Source organism: Maniola jurtina, chromosome 12 (genome assembly GCF_905333055.1).
Source record: "Maniola jurtina chromosome 12, ilManJurt1.1, whole genome shotgun sequence".
NCBI classification, from domain to species: domain Eukaryota; kingdom Metazoa; phylum Arthropoda; class Insecta; order Lepidoptera; family Nymphalidae; genus Maniola; species Maniola jurtina.
The window spans coordinates 2,330,058-2,347,069 of NC_060040.1; the positions used below are offsets into that span (position 1 = coordinate 2,330,058).

A 17,012-nucleotide genomic window follows, 5' to 3' on the forward strand; every position below is an offset into this window, starting at 1 on the left:
TGCCACTAATACGTCTATTCATTTTTTAATTATAAAACATGGACGCCAAGTACATACGTCATCTACGGAACTAACTTCATGAAAATACAAAAATATTATTGCCATATCAAATTGGCACTTATCACAAGTTACATGACCATTCAGTACTTTACTTACGAAAATAAATGCCATACAAAAAATATACACTTTCCCAATACTTAACTATCGCTGAAAAGTTCATAAGATTCGAATTCCTATAACGAGGCTTGTATGCAGAATAGAGAAATGATAACTCAACTATATCGTTGTCATGCTGAAGTTGATTTCAAACTACGGAATATAATTATTATAATACATAAATATCGCTCACCCTACTTTTAAATGTCACTGTTCACACTTTTTATGTAATATTATATTACATCTAAGTGTGAACAGTGACATTTAAGTAGAATGAGCGATATTTATATATTATATTATATTTCCGTAGTTTGAAGGCAAATTTAGGAATGAAAAGCTAAAAGAACAACTGGTCTAGCATGATCACGACGATATAACACTGTGTCACACTTTGAACAAATTATTTTTTCCACTCTCAGCGGTTATGCTAACATTTGAAGAATTTGTAAGCATGCGTCATTTTTTTACATTCTGCATGCGAAGCTTAAAAATGTTTCTATACAGGAATCACGCTGTCAATTGGCACTATATTTATGGAATCTTCGAAATTATTACGCCACGATGGGCTTAAAATCAAATGTGGGTATAGAGAAAAATCAGAATGTCTACGAACTTCAGTCAGAGAAATTCTTGTGAAGAATTTTTTGTGCGGCCTTAATTAACGGCGTTAGGGTTCTCAATTCCATCGCGCAATCTAAAAATGGATGAGCTAGGAGTTCGTCGGCTGTTGCTCTCTCATCCGCATCGACTTGCAGACATTTGTCCAAAAAGTCCTGGAATTCTGGGGACAGTTTGTCCCATCTCGGTATCTTCGGTCTGCCCACGGCAGCGATCAAATATAACGCCCTCAAAGGTGCTTCTTTCATGTATGGAGGTTCACCCTCGATCATTTCTATGGCCATAATACCCAGTGACCATACATCAACTTTTTTACCATACTGCTTTCTTGTCACAACTTCTGGGGCCATCCAATACGGGGTACCGACCATGGTCTGTCGTTTTTCGTCGCCGACTATGTTTGCGCAAAACCCGAAGTCCGTAACTTTTACAGTCCCATCCATAGCTAGTAAGACATTGTCAGATTTAATGTCCCTATGAATCGTGCCTTTGGAGTGCAGAAACGCTATAGCTTGTAAAGTCTCCCGGCATACTGCAGCAATTTGACCTTCCTTCATAACAACTTCTGTGACAACATCTGTTAATGATCCCCCATCGAGTAACTCCATTGCGACCCATAAATGGTCGTAACATAAAAACGAGTCAAGGAAGTTGACCAGGTTTTTATGGTTAAAGCCTTTGAGAACATTGATTTCGTTGAGTATTAAATCTTTTTTGGACTGCTTGGTTAAGTCTATGTCTTTGATTGCGACTCTCGAGTTGTCCTTGCTGTCTATCGCGATGAATACCACACCTGGAGATAGAGAAATAACAAATTACTTAAACGTTTACTTGCGTTTGGAAATTGAATAATTTCGCACATTGACGTTTTTAAACCTGGAATGTGTGGATCATTAAATAATAATATCTATAAATCACAGGCGTTGAGCTATGAGTCACTTTGTCGAGATCCATGTACATTTATAACTAGTATAGATTAATCATACCTAACGTCAAGTAAAAATTATGTCTTTAATATACATGTAGTTAATCTACATAATTTTACTTGGCAACAGGAGTGAAGGCGACGCGAGTAATACTAAAATGTGACAAACAGTTGTTGTAAGGACTTAACTAAGTGTGAGAAAAGTTTTCTCTATCTTGTCAGTTGTGCTAGGAAGGCAGGCCTAAATAAATAGATGAATTAACAAGTGTAAATTAAAAATTTATAACACCCCCGACAAGTGAAGGTTATAGTAACTAGAAAATGAAACCTGATAACTGATAACTTTCAAACGGCTGAACCGATTTTCTTGGATTATAGCTAAGAACACTCTCGATCAAGCCACCTTTCAAACAAAAAAAACTAAATTAAAATCGGTTTATTAGTTTAGGCGCTACAGTGCCACAGTCAGATACACAGACACACAGATACACAGTATACACACGTCAAACTTATAACACCCCTCTTTTTGGGTCGGGGGTTAAAAATAATGTAAGATGAAATAAATAAAAGATCACTCTCACATCTGTACATAAACTTTTATACATTATTCAGACGTAAGATATAGAGAGATAAGACATTGCATTGGTTTAATCTGATTATGGCAATTATGGTTAATTTGCACAATTGATATCAATTCCTCTAACTTGTACTGTTATTTGAAAGTGTATTATTTTTAGGGTTTCAACTTTCATACCCAAAAGGAACCAACAGGACTCTGTTGCTAAGCCTCCACTGTCTGTCCATTTGTCTGTCTGTCAGCAAGCTGTATCTCATGTATGTGTGTATAAGTAGAGTTTTTTTCACGGAATGTGCATTTCTATTGCCGCGAACATATTAAAACAAGTAATAAAAATTTCAAAATGGCCACAACTAAATTTAAAAAAAACTTGTATAATGGTACGGAACTCTTTGGGCGCAAGTCCATCTCGCACTTGACTAGTTTTTGAATAGAGAACAATATTCCTAATATTTAATAGCTCTCATATTATATTAAAATATTTTGATTTTTGACTATAATAATTAGTTACTTAACACATTTAACGGTTTGTTTTACATTTGATGATACAATACATTATAAAATACAATAAGTATTCTAAAAAAATAAGATTTTTTTGATAAAGCTTATCAGTTCTAATCATAACTATCATGTGACAAATTATGATAATTACTTATTAACAGAAAAGGTTGCATTGTTGCTTAGAAGGTTTAACTAAAATAATGCTATAAGTTGGATATTCATTCTCAAATCTCAAGCAGTTGACTATGCTTCAGAATTAGATGCATGATCTGTGTTACTATAATATGTGCAGCTAGTGAGGAATTTGTGGCCTAGTTTTATATTTCATGATTAACAATCCTAATTGATTCTGATTATGTCAGAGCATATTAATCGATTAGGACTTCATCGACCCAAGTCAGTAGCTGGATGGGTGACAGAATTTAGAAGTCCGAAAGTCGCATTTCCATTTCTTCCATGTCTCAGAGAGCATGTTGAGCCATTGGATCCAGTTATTATCATTAACTTATAATAATAATCATTAAAAACGTAATAGTACTCTTTGTCGAGGCGCCCTATTGCAGAGTCTGGGAAGTGGGAATCCATTATCATCCCAAGAAAACCAAAAATGGGTCACAACCCTAAGTAATCAAGAATATGATACAGGTACTCTAAAATTCACTGTCAGTTTTAGTGTGTGATAGCCATATTGTACAATTTCATAAATTCATAAGATACACCTTCAACATAGTGTTTTCAATGTTGAATATGACAAGTGGCAACAGTAATTATCATAATTACCATACAATGGCTGGACGTCTGTCTCACACAGGTTTTTATTTTAGTTTTGTATTGAGTTTAATATTGTTTAATCACAGTCAAGGTTAACATCAAGATTATCGCCATTGTGCAAATGTCTTCACACAGTTAGGCTGGGACAAGTTTGTTTACACAACAGCTAGCTAATGCAAATTTGAAAATAAAGAGTATCCAGACTATATGAGACGAACCATAAGGGTCTCTGTCCACTGAAGTGAAGCAGAATGGAGATGCAGAAGACTAATCAAAAGATGATGCAATACAAGTGTAAATTAAAAATTCATAACACCCCCGACAAGTGAAGGTTACAGTAATAACTAGAAAAGAGCTGATAACTTTTAAACGGCTGAACCGATTTTCTTGGATTATAGCTAAGAACATTCTCGATCAAGCCACCTTTCAAACAAAAAAAAACCAAATTAAAATCGGTTCATTAGTTTAGGAGCTACGATGCCACAGACAGATACTCAGACACACAGATACACACGTCAAACTCATAACACCCCTCTTTTTGGGTCAGGGGTTAAAAATGATCACAAAATCAGTCAATCATAAAATGTGACAGTGTGTTTGTCTGTCTTCCTGCTACCTTTTCATGATCGACACATTTAAGAGATTTTGATGAAATTCATTGAACAGACGGGCCATGAAAAGCTAGCAGACTGACATATTTATTAACCCCCAAGCCAAAAAGAGGGGTGTTATAAGTTTGACGTGTGTATCTGTCTATGGCATCGTAGCTCTTAAACTAATGAACTGATTTTAATTTAGTTTTTTTGTTTGAGAGGTGGCTTTATCGAGAGTGTTCTTAGCTATAATCCAAGAAAATCGGTTCATCCCTTTGAAAGTTATCAGCTCTTTTCTAGTTACTGTAACCTTCACTTTTCGGGGGTGTTATAAATTTTTAATTTACACTTATAATATTAAGTAGTATGGATACATAGTCATACAAATGTATGTTAGTTATAATTAAAGTACTTGATGTATATTATAGTTTTAACTAGGTCTTTAAGTATCAACTACCTACACAATACGAACAGATAGATTCATTCAAACATTACCCATAAATGGACTTGCAGATTAAAAATAGCTTGTGAAAGCCAATATGAATAATGCAAATGGCAGTTGTATGCAAAGCATACTAAAATAAACAGAATAATGTAAGAAAATAATTATCTAATCTGTGCAGTGCTGGGGCAAGTATCTTTAATGATTTAATGATCTAATAAAATAAAATAAAATTATTATTTTGCTTTTGTAAATAAACCTAAAATGATAAAGTTTATTTATACACCTATCAATAGCTAACAATCATAGCAATCATAGCAAAATAATAATAAATAATAGATGTTAGGGAACAGTTATTGTTCCTGTAGCTATTCATATGTCTATAAATACATTTTATGATTTCAGATGTATAGCTTAATTACCTAACTAAAATAATACGTTATAATCATTATAATGCACAAAATAGTGAATGAAAATCACATTCTATGAAGCTGTCAGTTATTATGATAAAGTCATCAAGATATAAGTAAAAGCAAATTGCACCCTACAATTTTCTTTATAATTTTTTATACTACTAAATAAAGCTTGCAATTTAATCTGCATAGATTTATTTCTTTGAAAATCCAGTGGGAACACTTTGATTGTTTGAGGTAAAAAATATCTTACAACCATTTCTGGGGTGGAAGCTATTGTGCACTCCTTGCCTTTTATTACAATCAGTTTAGCAGTTTAAATGTGAAAAGGGAAATATGAAACAGAGTAATTTTAACAATATTATAATATTTAGTAAGAGTAGAATTAGCATAATCAACAGATTGAGATACTGGGTACAAGCTAGGATGATGAATAAGACGTTACCTGATGCTCCAGCTCCTAGTTGTTTGATTCTCTCAAACCTCACATATGGGTCATCTTTATTACAAATCCTTCGCAATTCCTCATATATTTCCTCATCAGTCAACGTGGCATTCATCAGCTCCTTCTTCCTCAATATTGGACTCTCCTCGGGCTCTGTACCTATTAATGAAAGATCCTCAACAACCGCTGTGAGGTCCATCATCGCATCTTTCTTTTTAAGACTATTTTTAATAGGTGCTGCAGGCATTGTCTGCCGTTGCGACATATCAGTAGGTGCAACATCTTCTTCACTACTCTGTCCTATAGAAATATCGGAGTCCTGACTTTGGTGAGCGTTTTTCTTGGCTAAAAACTTTTTCATCTCCAAACCTTCCTTTGTGATCGCTTCCTCTGTCACTATAGGCTTGCATGGCTCTTTTTCCGCCTGTTCCTTTTTTAAAGCGTGGAAATTGTGGAAGGCTACAGCTTGGATTGCTGCGTTCGGGTTCTCGTTCTGTTCGGCAGGCGATATCTGCGCGTTGAGTTGTCGAAGCCATGATGAAGGTAGACCTTCTATCATGCCCGTTTCTGAGTTCACACTCACGTGTATGTGCTGTACCACGTTTGTAGGCATACCGATCTCCGTTACACGGTCATCTCTTGAACTCTGCTTCTTGGAAAACAGCTTGCCAAACACACCACGGCCCGAGCGTCCCGTCATTGTGACGTTCTTGCTACTCTTACACTTAACCCATAAAAATACACCACAATAGTCTTTGAGATCGCGAAACTACATCTCTTGCGACAGCTTTTTTTATAAGAAATTAAAACTAATTAAGTATTACCGAGATAGGAGTGGCTAATCGCGGACGGAAAACTGAAAGAAGATAGACTAGACTTTATCAATCTGTCAAATATTTGGCAACAGATGACAGAAAAATACTCAATGCGTTCCGCTACATGCATCAGTTTTCGAAATGTAAATTCCTTATTCAATACAAAAAATACAAAAGTATCCCCAAATAGATGTTAAAAAATATAATAAGATATAGCTAAGTCAGCTAAGTACTTAAAATTTTAATGAAATGTATGGAAATGAAATTCAAAATGAATTTAAACTCTTACACAATATCGATTTACTTATTACATATTTACTTATATCATGTTGTGAACGGAACGCTGTTTTTTCTCTACTGGCAATCTTCCTGCTGCTGATAAATCTATGAAAGGAATTTCAAATGATGATTCATTTCTTGGCTTCAAGAAGATTACAAGATATTCCGGTCTTTATAATATAAATAGATCTTTTATCATATGGGAAATTACTTGAACTGATTGTAGATTCATCTGTAAATGCTAGCGTACTATGATTTTTTTTAAAACTGGCTTTATTTATTTTAAAAATAAACAAGAGGACAGTTTGTAACTTGTTTTTAATGAACTATGTAACTATTTCATATTACTTACATTATAACTTGTAATTAGGTAGCAGCATGTAGCCAGGTAATATTAAGGCTGAGTATCAGCTGTAAAAAATAAAATAAAAATATTCCTTGTTCGCTAATTATAATGAGCTGCAATCAGCATAAGAATATGTTTGCTCCTGCGTTGATTACAGGCGTTTAATAGGTTGTAGTTTTAGAGTTCCGTACTCTAGGGTGCCAACCCTATTACTAAGTCCCCATTGCTCTATTCCGACGAGTACCAGCAAGCTTTTTTGATAGAGTAGGTACGCGTTCGAATAGAATAACTTGCCATGGCCTTTTTTTTTATACGTGGGGAAATCCTCATGGATACCACCGCGCTCGGGGAGGCGAGATGGTTATGTCGGACTCTCACCGACTAAAACCCCACGGCTTACCGTCTCAATGGTTGTTGCTGGGAACAGGGACACGAACGTATTCAACTGCGACCCAGCTAACGGCGCCCGCCAAGGCAGGCCCAGCTCTGGGGCTAGAAGCGACTCCTACGCTCCGTCTCAGGAAGGTCCAAAAGTCATTTGTGGGAATGGGTATAATCTTCTATAACAAAATTCCTCAGTCAATTTTGGACTTGCCTTTACACAGGTTCAAAAAATCTATTAAAAATATGCTCTTGAGAAAAGCATATTATACTATCGAAGATTATGTAAATGATAAAAAAGCGTGGATTTGAACTTCGATTCGCTCCAGCAATGCGCAGGACTTCAATTGCTTTTATACATGGCATAATATTGTATATCAAATCTTTGAAAAGAGCAACCGCCGAGTTTCTTGCTGGTTCTTCTCGGTAGGAAAGGCATTCCGAACCAGTGGTAGATGCTTTTGACGATTCGAAAGAACTTGTAAAAGTCTAATTGAATAAAAACATTTTGAATTTGAATTTGAATTTGAAGGGGCCCCAACACCGTTTAAGGCTCGCCGGAAACAAGGGCTTGCCTTCCAACTCGAAGACCTACTCTCCCGCGGGTAACAGACTCCCCCTGTCTATTACAACTTGCCATGGCCTACCCTAGCCTATCAGACCTTCGTTGATTAGACAATTTTGTTTTCTTTAGTGTCAATAGTTAGTACCTACCTACTGTACAATGAAACTACATCATCACTTCTGAAAATGGAAGTGTAGCGTTACAGCGTTGTGCAAGTGGCGCAAGCACACAGTGCACGCTATTAGGTGGTAGTAGGTATCTAGCTACCTATATACTTACCTACTTGAAAATGTTTTTGAAAACGGATGAAACAACAAGTGTAAATTAAAAATTTAAAACACCCCCGACAAGTGAAGGTTACAGTAACTAGAAAAGAGCTGATAACTTTCAAACGGCTGAACCGATTTTCTTGGATTATAGTTAAGAACACTCTCGATCAAGCCACCTTTCAAACAAAAAAAAACTAAATTAAAATTGGCTCATTACTTTAGGAGCTACGATGCCACAGACAGATACACAGATACACACGTCAAACTTATAACACCCCTCTTTTTGGGTCGGGGGTTAAAAAATACGTTTCTCGACTGAAATAATCAATTTAAATTAGGTGTTATGCCTACCTAGTTAGTTAAAATTGCGTTCTTAGGCTGATGAAATGGTGATCTATTTCAAGAATTGTTTATTTGAACTTTCTTTTCGGTAGGTACACTGAAATTATAGGGATGGCATGTTATCGATAGAGAATCAGGGAATAAATTTTTATGTACTTCTAAAAAAACCGGCCAAGTGCGAGTCAGACTCGCGCACTGAGGGTTCCGTACTCGGGTATTTTTTCCAACATTTTGCACGATAAATTAAAAACTATTTTGCATAAAAATAAATAAAAATCTGTTTTAGAATGTATAGGTAAAACACTTTCATATGATACCCCACTCGGTATAGTTATCTTACTTTGAAAATTGAAACACATTTTAATTTTTTTTAATGATCGCTAACCACAAATTCGCAGTTTTCAGATTTATACCTGTACTTGTACTATAAGACCTACCTACGTGCCAAATTTCATGATTCTAGGTCAACGGGAAGTACCCTATAGGTTTCTTGACAGACACGACGGACAGACAGACAGACAGACAATCCTATAAGAGATCCTATAAGGGTTCCATTTTTCCTAAACCCTAAAAACGAAGAATTAATGAAAGTCATAAAAATGAAAGTCAGTCGGTAATCGAAAGTTTAGCAGAATATCTAGATATTCTTACTCTGTGATAGAAGTTTGTACGTGGATTAGTTCAATGTACTTATCTAAATAATGCGCTGCTCAGGTTTCACTTAGATGAGATAAAATGCGCACATGTTCTGATATAATTTATTTACCTACCAGTATCACTACGCACAAAAACTATATCAAGTCAAGCATATGATATTATTATGAATCACTGCTAGCAAATCTATCATGTGCTATATCTGACATACCTACACAAAATAAAATATGGTATTTGTCAAAAATAAATTATTTCTCAGTGATTATTAAATAGAGGGTCTTCCAAAATACGTAAAATTCACGTCTTTTGTTAGTTTAAAGTTTAGTAAACATTTTAAATTATCGTATATCTATTGTATTATGTACCTATTGTAGGATTTGAATCATTGATCCTTGAATAAAACTCCTAAGTCCTAACAAAGATCTCTCTATTGCCCGCTAAAGAATTTTGAAAATCCTACAAAAATATTTTATTAAATAAAATTAACTCATCACTAGATCGGAAAGTTGACAACTTAGACACTAGAAATCATTTACAAGCTTTGCAACTAACCACAACTATCGGTTTGAAACAAAAATATAAATATCGATATAGTCTTATCTAGAGGATCAGCGCAACCCTAATGCATTCTTAATCATAATCAAATGTCTAAACGAGGAACACAGGCGTGAACAATATTCTTATAGTAAACAAACTCTTTCTGGCGTCCGCGTGTGATATTTTTAGGTCAATAGCTGCGGACAAGAAAATCCGGTTCGACGGACCAAATTTTGAATAAGCATGTAATAATCAAGTATGTAGGATAAGGCTGATCCTGAAGACTATATATATAGGTTGTAAAGATATAACAATACCTATACAATCTAGTATTTCCTAGATGTTTTTAATTTTTTAGATTTTGAACTGTGTAACGAAGCGGGTGTTTATCTTTATAAGCGGAGGTCCCGTGGTCAAGGTTTCTATTCTCGGCGGATAAATTTGGTATTTAATTCCTTTATTAATTTGGTATTCCTTTTATTAAGGACTGGCTGGTGGAAGACTTTAGCTGTGGCTTTCTAGTTCACCAGATCGTATTGAAACAAAGACATCATAATCTAAGGCCCTCGACTGAACACTAGTTGCCTCTCTTAATAAGAAGAGTTTAGGCCATATTCTACCACATTGCAGCTGGCCATCTTTCACACATTTTTGAGAGACAATTAGCTGACATCTAACTTTTCCTTCATCGTTAAAGCAAGTGATACCTAGGTATTCAATATGCTTAAAAAGCGCATTCCTAACACTGAACAGTTTGAGTGAGGGCTAGGATCGAAGGCCTTCAATAGGATTCCGAAGTCATAACCAAGACTGTGATAAAATTCCTTGTAGAAAAAAAAATAGGCCACCTATGACCTATTCTCAAATAACTAATCCCCATGGATCTAATGTTAGATTACAAATGAGACTATACAGCATTGCAGAAGGAGATTTAGGGTGTTTACCTAATTAAAAAAAAATAGGCCAATTCAAATATTTCATTACTGAATGACGCGAGCTTATATTTAGTTCGGCAGATCCGCCCACTGAAACAGTATCAACCCAAGCCAGTCTCGACGTCCACTCCGCGCGGTCCGCCGGTTTCCCACCAACTAATTTTAATCCTATATTTATTTATTATTTATACTAAAACACGCGTGTGTGTGATTTGTTTACAAAACGCCATATTAGTTTTTACTACTTTTTTTTTTTGTAAGGGAAACGACGAAGGACTTGCCGCGTTCGGAATTCTATATTCAAATTGTGCGTTTCGGATACTTTGGTGATAAATTGTTCGGCAATTTAGAAAGGAATAAACGAGGGCTCTTCTTTGAAAGGTGATTTTTAAATATTTTTTATAGAGCATACCCGACACTCATCATCATCATCATCAGCCTATCGCTAGCTTACTACCGAGCACAGGTTTCTTCTCAGAATGAGAAAGGTTTAAGCTACGTAACCACCACGCTGACCCAGTCCGAATTAGCAGATTTCACACACCTTTAAGAGCATTATGGAGAACTGTCAGGCATGCAGGATTTCTTATGATGGTTTCCTTCACCGTTAATGCAAGTGATGTTTAGGTTTGCTGAAAAGTTAGGACGATTACGCACTGCATCCGATCCGAATCCGTGAAAATACGTTCCGAAGTAGTCATAAAACTATTTGTATGGTAGCCGCACTAGCTCCGACTTCCGTCATCCGAGTTCTGTCCGTCATCCGTGAGAATATCTCGGATGTGTCTCTGATTCAAATCGGACACAATGGCGTAGATATGTCAAAGATGTCCACTGAGTAGATTGGATTTGGATCAGAGATCGGATTAGTGCTTAATCAATATCCGAGTTTATTATATCCATATTTTCACGGACTCGGATCGGAGCAGTGCGTAACCGCTTAACCATGAAAAATCTGCCAAGTACGAGTCAGACTCGCGCACCGAGGGTTCCGTACTCGGGTATTTTTTCCGACATTTTGCACGATAAATCAAAAACTATTATGCATGAAAATAAATAAAACCTGTTTTAGAATGTACAGGTAAAGCCCTTTCATATATTATACCACTTTGTATAGTTAGTTATCTTACTTTGAAAATACTTTGAAAATTGAAACGCATTTTAATTTTTTTAAATAATATAACCACAAATTCACGGTTTTCAGATTTTTTCCTTTGCTTGTGCTATCATATAAGACCTACCTTCCTGTCAAACATGATTCTAGGTCAACGGGAAGTACCCTATAGGTTTTCTTGACAGGCACGACAGATAGACAGACAAACAACAAAGTGATCCTATAAGGGTTCCGTTTTTCCTTTTGAGGTACGGAATCCTACCTCCTGTACATACACTTAGGGCTTAGGTGCACCTAAGTACCTTTAGGTATGTCGGGCGATGCTACATTCACTTTGGATGTTTACACAAGTGTTACATCCTACGCTTGCAACATAGCAAGCATAGCCAACCCAAGCCTATGATCTAATAAATTTTTATTTATAATTTTTGTAGAGTGAACCTACATAAAATATTAAATAGTAATCTTCCTACATAATATTATAAACATACTATAAGGTTACAGTTACATAAAAGCGGTTAAAGTTGTGGTTGATGTTAAAGACCACTAATAAATTGGCAAAGCAAAGTGGGTTGCACAAGTTAGTATTCATACCTGCAATTTTGGTTCAAAGTTGAACTTGATTAGGGTTTCCTGCCCTTATAAATAAGCCTAATAAAATAAGCTGCCATGTACGTTACATTTTTAACGAGGTGATAAGATTTTCATTTTATCCAACCTATTTTATTTTGAAGTAGACTAGCGCTTGGCTACAATCAGACTTGCTAGCAAATGATGATGCAGCCTAAGATAGAGCGCGCTTGCCTAGAAGATGCCTATTCACTATTGTCTTGAGGGTAGTACACAAATTAAAAGTGCAGGTGAAAACTGACGTCGGAAGACCCTTAGACTGTAGTTGTTACTTACGCAGATATCAAGAAAACAAAGTATGGAGATAGCAATAAAACTCAATATTTATGTTCCCATTGTCTTATAATTTAGTAGGTAGGTAGTTAGTTTGTATATTAGGGGAATAGGCTTGCGTGACGAATCTTCTACTGTGCCCAGACTGTGCCCTGCCTATTGTGTTTTCACCATATTTCAATTTTTTACACCATACGACGTAAGTAGATACGATGACAAATCTTTACTATTATAAAATATTATATAAGTAGTTTGTCTGTTAACTTTAGTTTTCCTTAGTTTACTGAAAAGGTAAACAAATAGGCTCTCGCTGAAAAACGAGTACCTAAGTGAGATGCGCATTATACACGGTCCATAGGACCTTGTTACCACGAACTGACAATGAAATCACGATACAACTGAAAAACCTCATTCCAGAAGGTAAAAAAAAATGAAGTAGGTAAACCTAACCATAATTTTGGTGCTAATATAATACGAAATAATTTCTATCTTATCAATAAATAAACACAGATGATTAGGGGTGTTTCACTTATGTTTGTGAATGTAATTAGCACTTGGCAGTAATAGGTTTACATGTACCATTTCTAACATGCGATGTTTAAACATTATTGATTTCATTCATCGTTGGTTCAGTTTTACTTCATTATTGTAAAGACTTCATAACTATTCAATTCTTGTACTAAATTCTATTAATACTAATTCTTGTATTGTACTATACTTGTACTATATTTATATTTATGAACTTAGATTTTTTCCTCTTTCATTTGATATCCCACTCGGTACAATAGCAAAAAAAATTTTTTAAGACCCCACTTTTTTGGATGTAACATCCCCAGATCCATTTCTTTCTAAAAAAATGTAACCCGGACCATAAAAACAAATTGATTGACACCTCATTCATCAAAATCGACTCAGCACTACGCTCGAACACACATAAATACAAACCTACATAGATACATACATAATATGCTGCTAAAATCATAACCCCTCCTTTTGGCTTTGCCGTAATCGGTTAAAAAATATTTATCGGGAAAGTTCCTATGAACACACAATCGATAGACTTCCACTGCTGTATATAAGGAGAAAGCTCGAATATCTGGGACATATAATGCGGAACTCAAAATATTACCTGCTGCAGCTCATAATGCAAGGGAAAATAAAGGGCAGGCGTAGACCCGGCCGTAGACGAACATCCTGGCTCAAAAACCTTCGCCAGTGGTTTAACATGAGTACGAGGTCACTGTTTAGAGCAGCGGTGAATAAGATCCAGTTAGCCTTAATGATTGCCAACCTCCGATAGGAGACGGCACTAGAAGAAGAAGAAGCTGGATATAAGTCTCCTGCAGAGCCTTCTACACCGGCCTTGCGTTGCCTAAATCCAACTGTTCCCTGCGACTCTTTTAATCTCAACTGTCCATCTAGTGGGAGTCTGCGAACGCTGCGTTTTCTGGTGCGAGATTACCGTTCTAGTACCTTGGGACTCCAACGTCCAGTTCCTCGAACTGTATGCCTGGTCTATTGCCACTTCAATTTCACACCCTGTTGAACTATGTCGGCTTCCCTTGGTCTCCTACGGAACTCGCATTCCTGATTTGATCACCTATAGAAAATCTAGAAGCTCTCTCCATCGCATGCTGAGTGACTCAGTCGTATACAACCAGTAAGAGAGCTACAATATCTCCTTCTTCTTTTAGGGGCTACTACAGACAGACTGATCGTGATCGTCCTTTGAGTTGTACCACGTACTTCGTACCTTCATTTAGTTCGTTGCTCGCTTGATAATCCATCTCTCTCATCATCTTGAATGTTGGCTATCCCATACGCTCATGTAAGGGTATTCCAATATTGGCTTGCTTTTGCTTTATTAGATCTGTCCATCTCATGGATGATAAAAGAGTATTTCTGTAATAGTCCTATGTGTATACCTACGTCAAATCTAAAATACCTGACCTTCATATTGGTCAGATTTCAAGTGAAATGGCAGCGCGCCAAATCGCGAGGCCATCAATTCTAGACGAATTCGGAGATATCTCCACACATTAATGAAAAGAAATTTAAAAGAGTTTTTCCCCAATTTGATTAGGTTTTGACTTTCGACACATAACTTTATACCAAGGTTGCCAATACATTACTGAAAGAAAGAAAGAAAGAAAGAAAGGAAGAAAGAAAATGCATTTATTTGTTGTTGGTGTCACAGATAAAAACAAAGTATACAAATGTATATTTTCATCTGTGACACCACCCCAAATGGGTGTACAGCTCAGCATTATGTCCTGCATTAAATGCAGGACGCTGATTTTCAGCTGACCCGGGTTGTGACGTTTGAGTAATCGTCACCCAAGCATAGCCCAAGATAACATAATAATACCAATAATACCTGGTGCATTAGCGCGCATAATGCTGGAATCAGTAGCGGTGGGAGGATAACGCACCAGACTCGACACCCCAACAACCAGAGTTAGCATTAATGGACGATTGTACTACTCGATGGAACATTCTACTTGATACCAAAGGCTAGCTAGACGGACGTGGCCTCAGCCTTGTTTAAAAGGACTGAAAGACCCCAGGTAACAGGATTGCTGTGTGAACACGTGCAAGTCATAATATTTGAGACCCCTCGCTTTATCAGTCACTCACGACATACGTCTTCTAGTATAAAATATGTCTACGATCGCCTTCTATCGCGTGACGGCTCAGCACACCACAGTCAGTCTTACCACAAAAAATATTAAAAAGTTTAACTGATAACTGAATTGAGTTTTGACAGTTTTCGTTTGAAAAGTCTAAGTCAAAAATCCTTGCCGGGTTAATTAAACACGTGATTAACGTTTGTTTGTTTTTTTGTGGTAACCGACCGAGTATGTTTGCGTTTTGAATCTCAAACCTCAATCAAGGACTTCGTCTGTGATGGCGTTTGCTGGCGCGCGTGCTGTGCTTGTTTGGAGTGTTTTTTTTTTGTTAAGAGTGGCTGGTTTTTGTGTTGGTTGGTGTTTTTTGGTGGTGGAACTGACTGGGAAGCGCTCTAAAGGGGCGCCGCGCGTATGTCGGCGGGCGCCGGCGCAGACGGAGTCCATACTTGTATAAATTCAATAACTTGAAAATATCACAAACTTGACATTGGCTAATCAGAGTAAAGCCAGATTTAAAGAAAAAAAAAAACCTCAATCAATATCTCATTGCTCTACTTAAACCGATCTGCCTGTATTATAAATCTTAATGAGGATTTGTGGTCTAGTTCCCACAGCTTAGCTACTTACGAATAAATGAAGTCATTGCGTCCTATCTAGTCGGTAACTGGTACTCTGGTACTAATGTAGGTACCGTCCATGGTAGTTAAAATCGATATCCACACAATAGGTATCTTCAAAACCCTTGAAAACTGACAAGCTCTACAATCCTAATAAAGTTATATCTTAATAACTTTTTTCATCTGAAATATGTATCTACTTACTACTTGTTTAACCAGGTTAAGATAACTATTTGGGTTCAAGTGAAGTAGGTATACTTAATAGTTTTTTAGAAGTTTGAGATCTTGATAAATACGTATTTATAAAAACCGGGTTAAGCTTACGATCTACATTAAGTTTTTTGTAATGGGAAATCATATTTTGAGGGCGGGCGATGGGCGATTACTGAAACGCTATGGATTTAGTTTTCGACCGGCAAATAAGCAAATTTTTAAGCAATCGAATATCACTTACTTTGACAGTGAAGGCAAACATTGTGAGAAAACCTGTAAGGCTGAAAGATCTCTATAATATTATTAAAGGTCCTGCACATTCCGGTGCAACCACACTTGACCAGCATGACCTAAGTGACAACTAAGCTTCTGAAAAAAAAAAAAGATCCTGACGGAATGAGGACTTTCTCCTTTTTTGAAGTCGGTTAGAAAAAGTAGACTTTCAAAGTTGGCGAAGTATTTTATTGTATAATTAAAATTTAATTCGGTATTGCATTGTACATATTTGGTTGCCAATTAACTACATCAGGGGGCACGGCAGTGCCCCCGCCAAGACGAGCCAAACGCGGCGGCCGGGGCGCTACGTACCTTTTTCTCGAAGTGTTTCGCCGTATTTTCGACCCGTCATAACTTCGGTCTGGATGACGCTAGAAAGCTGAAATTTTCAGTATAAGGTGTCCTCAGCAAATTTACCAAATATACCAAATATCAAATATCTAGCTTTGATGGTTACAGATTTATTGATACCTAAAATACGCCGATTTCGTCCCTCACTGATGATCATCAAAACCTCTACTCAAAACCTCTAAGGTACTTCCCGAAGTCCTAGAAGACTGAAATTTGGTATGTAGACTAGAAATTGCATACAAACTACAGGAAAATTAAGACTTTGGAAATTCCCCCCCTCTACGCCTCTTATGAGAAAAGCAAATCTGGAAATTCTGTCGCTAGAATGCTGATATTTTCAGGAT

General features: G+C 36.5%; 2 protein-coding genes across 4 annotated transcripts in view; one reads left to right on the plus strand and one right to left on the minus strand.

Annotated features, from left to right (window-relative positions):
- Nucleotides 1-479: 479 nt before the first annotated feature.
- LOC123870105 (serine/threonine-protein kinase PAK 2) lies at nucleotides 480-6,337 on the minus strand. Its single transcript, XM_045913272.1, has 2 exons — nucleotides 5,442-6,337; nucleotides 480-1,567 (listed from the first exon to the last, which is right to left on the minus strand). Exons 1-2 carry the CDS (start codon nucleotides 6,139-6,141, stop codon nucleotides 771-773), a joined length of 1,497 nt encoding a protein of 498 aa, XP_045769228.1. The 5' UTR covers nucleotides 6,142-6,337; the 3' UTR covers nucleotides 480-770.
- Nucleotides 6,338-10,659: 4,322 nt separating this feature from the next.
- Nucleotides 10,660-17,012, plus strand: part of LOC123870428 (axoneme-associated protein mst101(2)-like) — a 169,560-nt gene continuing 163,207 nt past the window's right edge. For all 3 annotated transcript variants that reach the window (XM_045913734.1, XM_045913735.1, XM_045913736.1), the window contains exon 1: nucleotides 10,660-10,945. The gene's annotated coding sequence lies outside the window, so the exon portion shown is untranslated. The remainder of the gene's footprint in view (nucleotides 10,946-17,012) is intronic.

What these genes read in the sequence shown, in the direction of transcription:
- LOC123870105 (XM_045913272.1), bottom strand. Translation starts at nt 6,141, where the DNA reads ATGACGGGACGCTCGGGCCGTGGTGTGTTTGGCAAGCTGTTTTCCAAG. An exon ending in ACTAGGAGCTGGAGCATCAG is followed by an intron (nt 1,568 to 5,441) that starts GTAACGTCTTAT and finishes CTCTATCTCCAG; the next exon opens with GTGTGGTATTCATCGCGATA.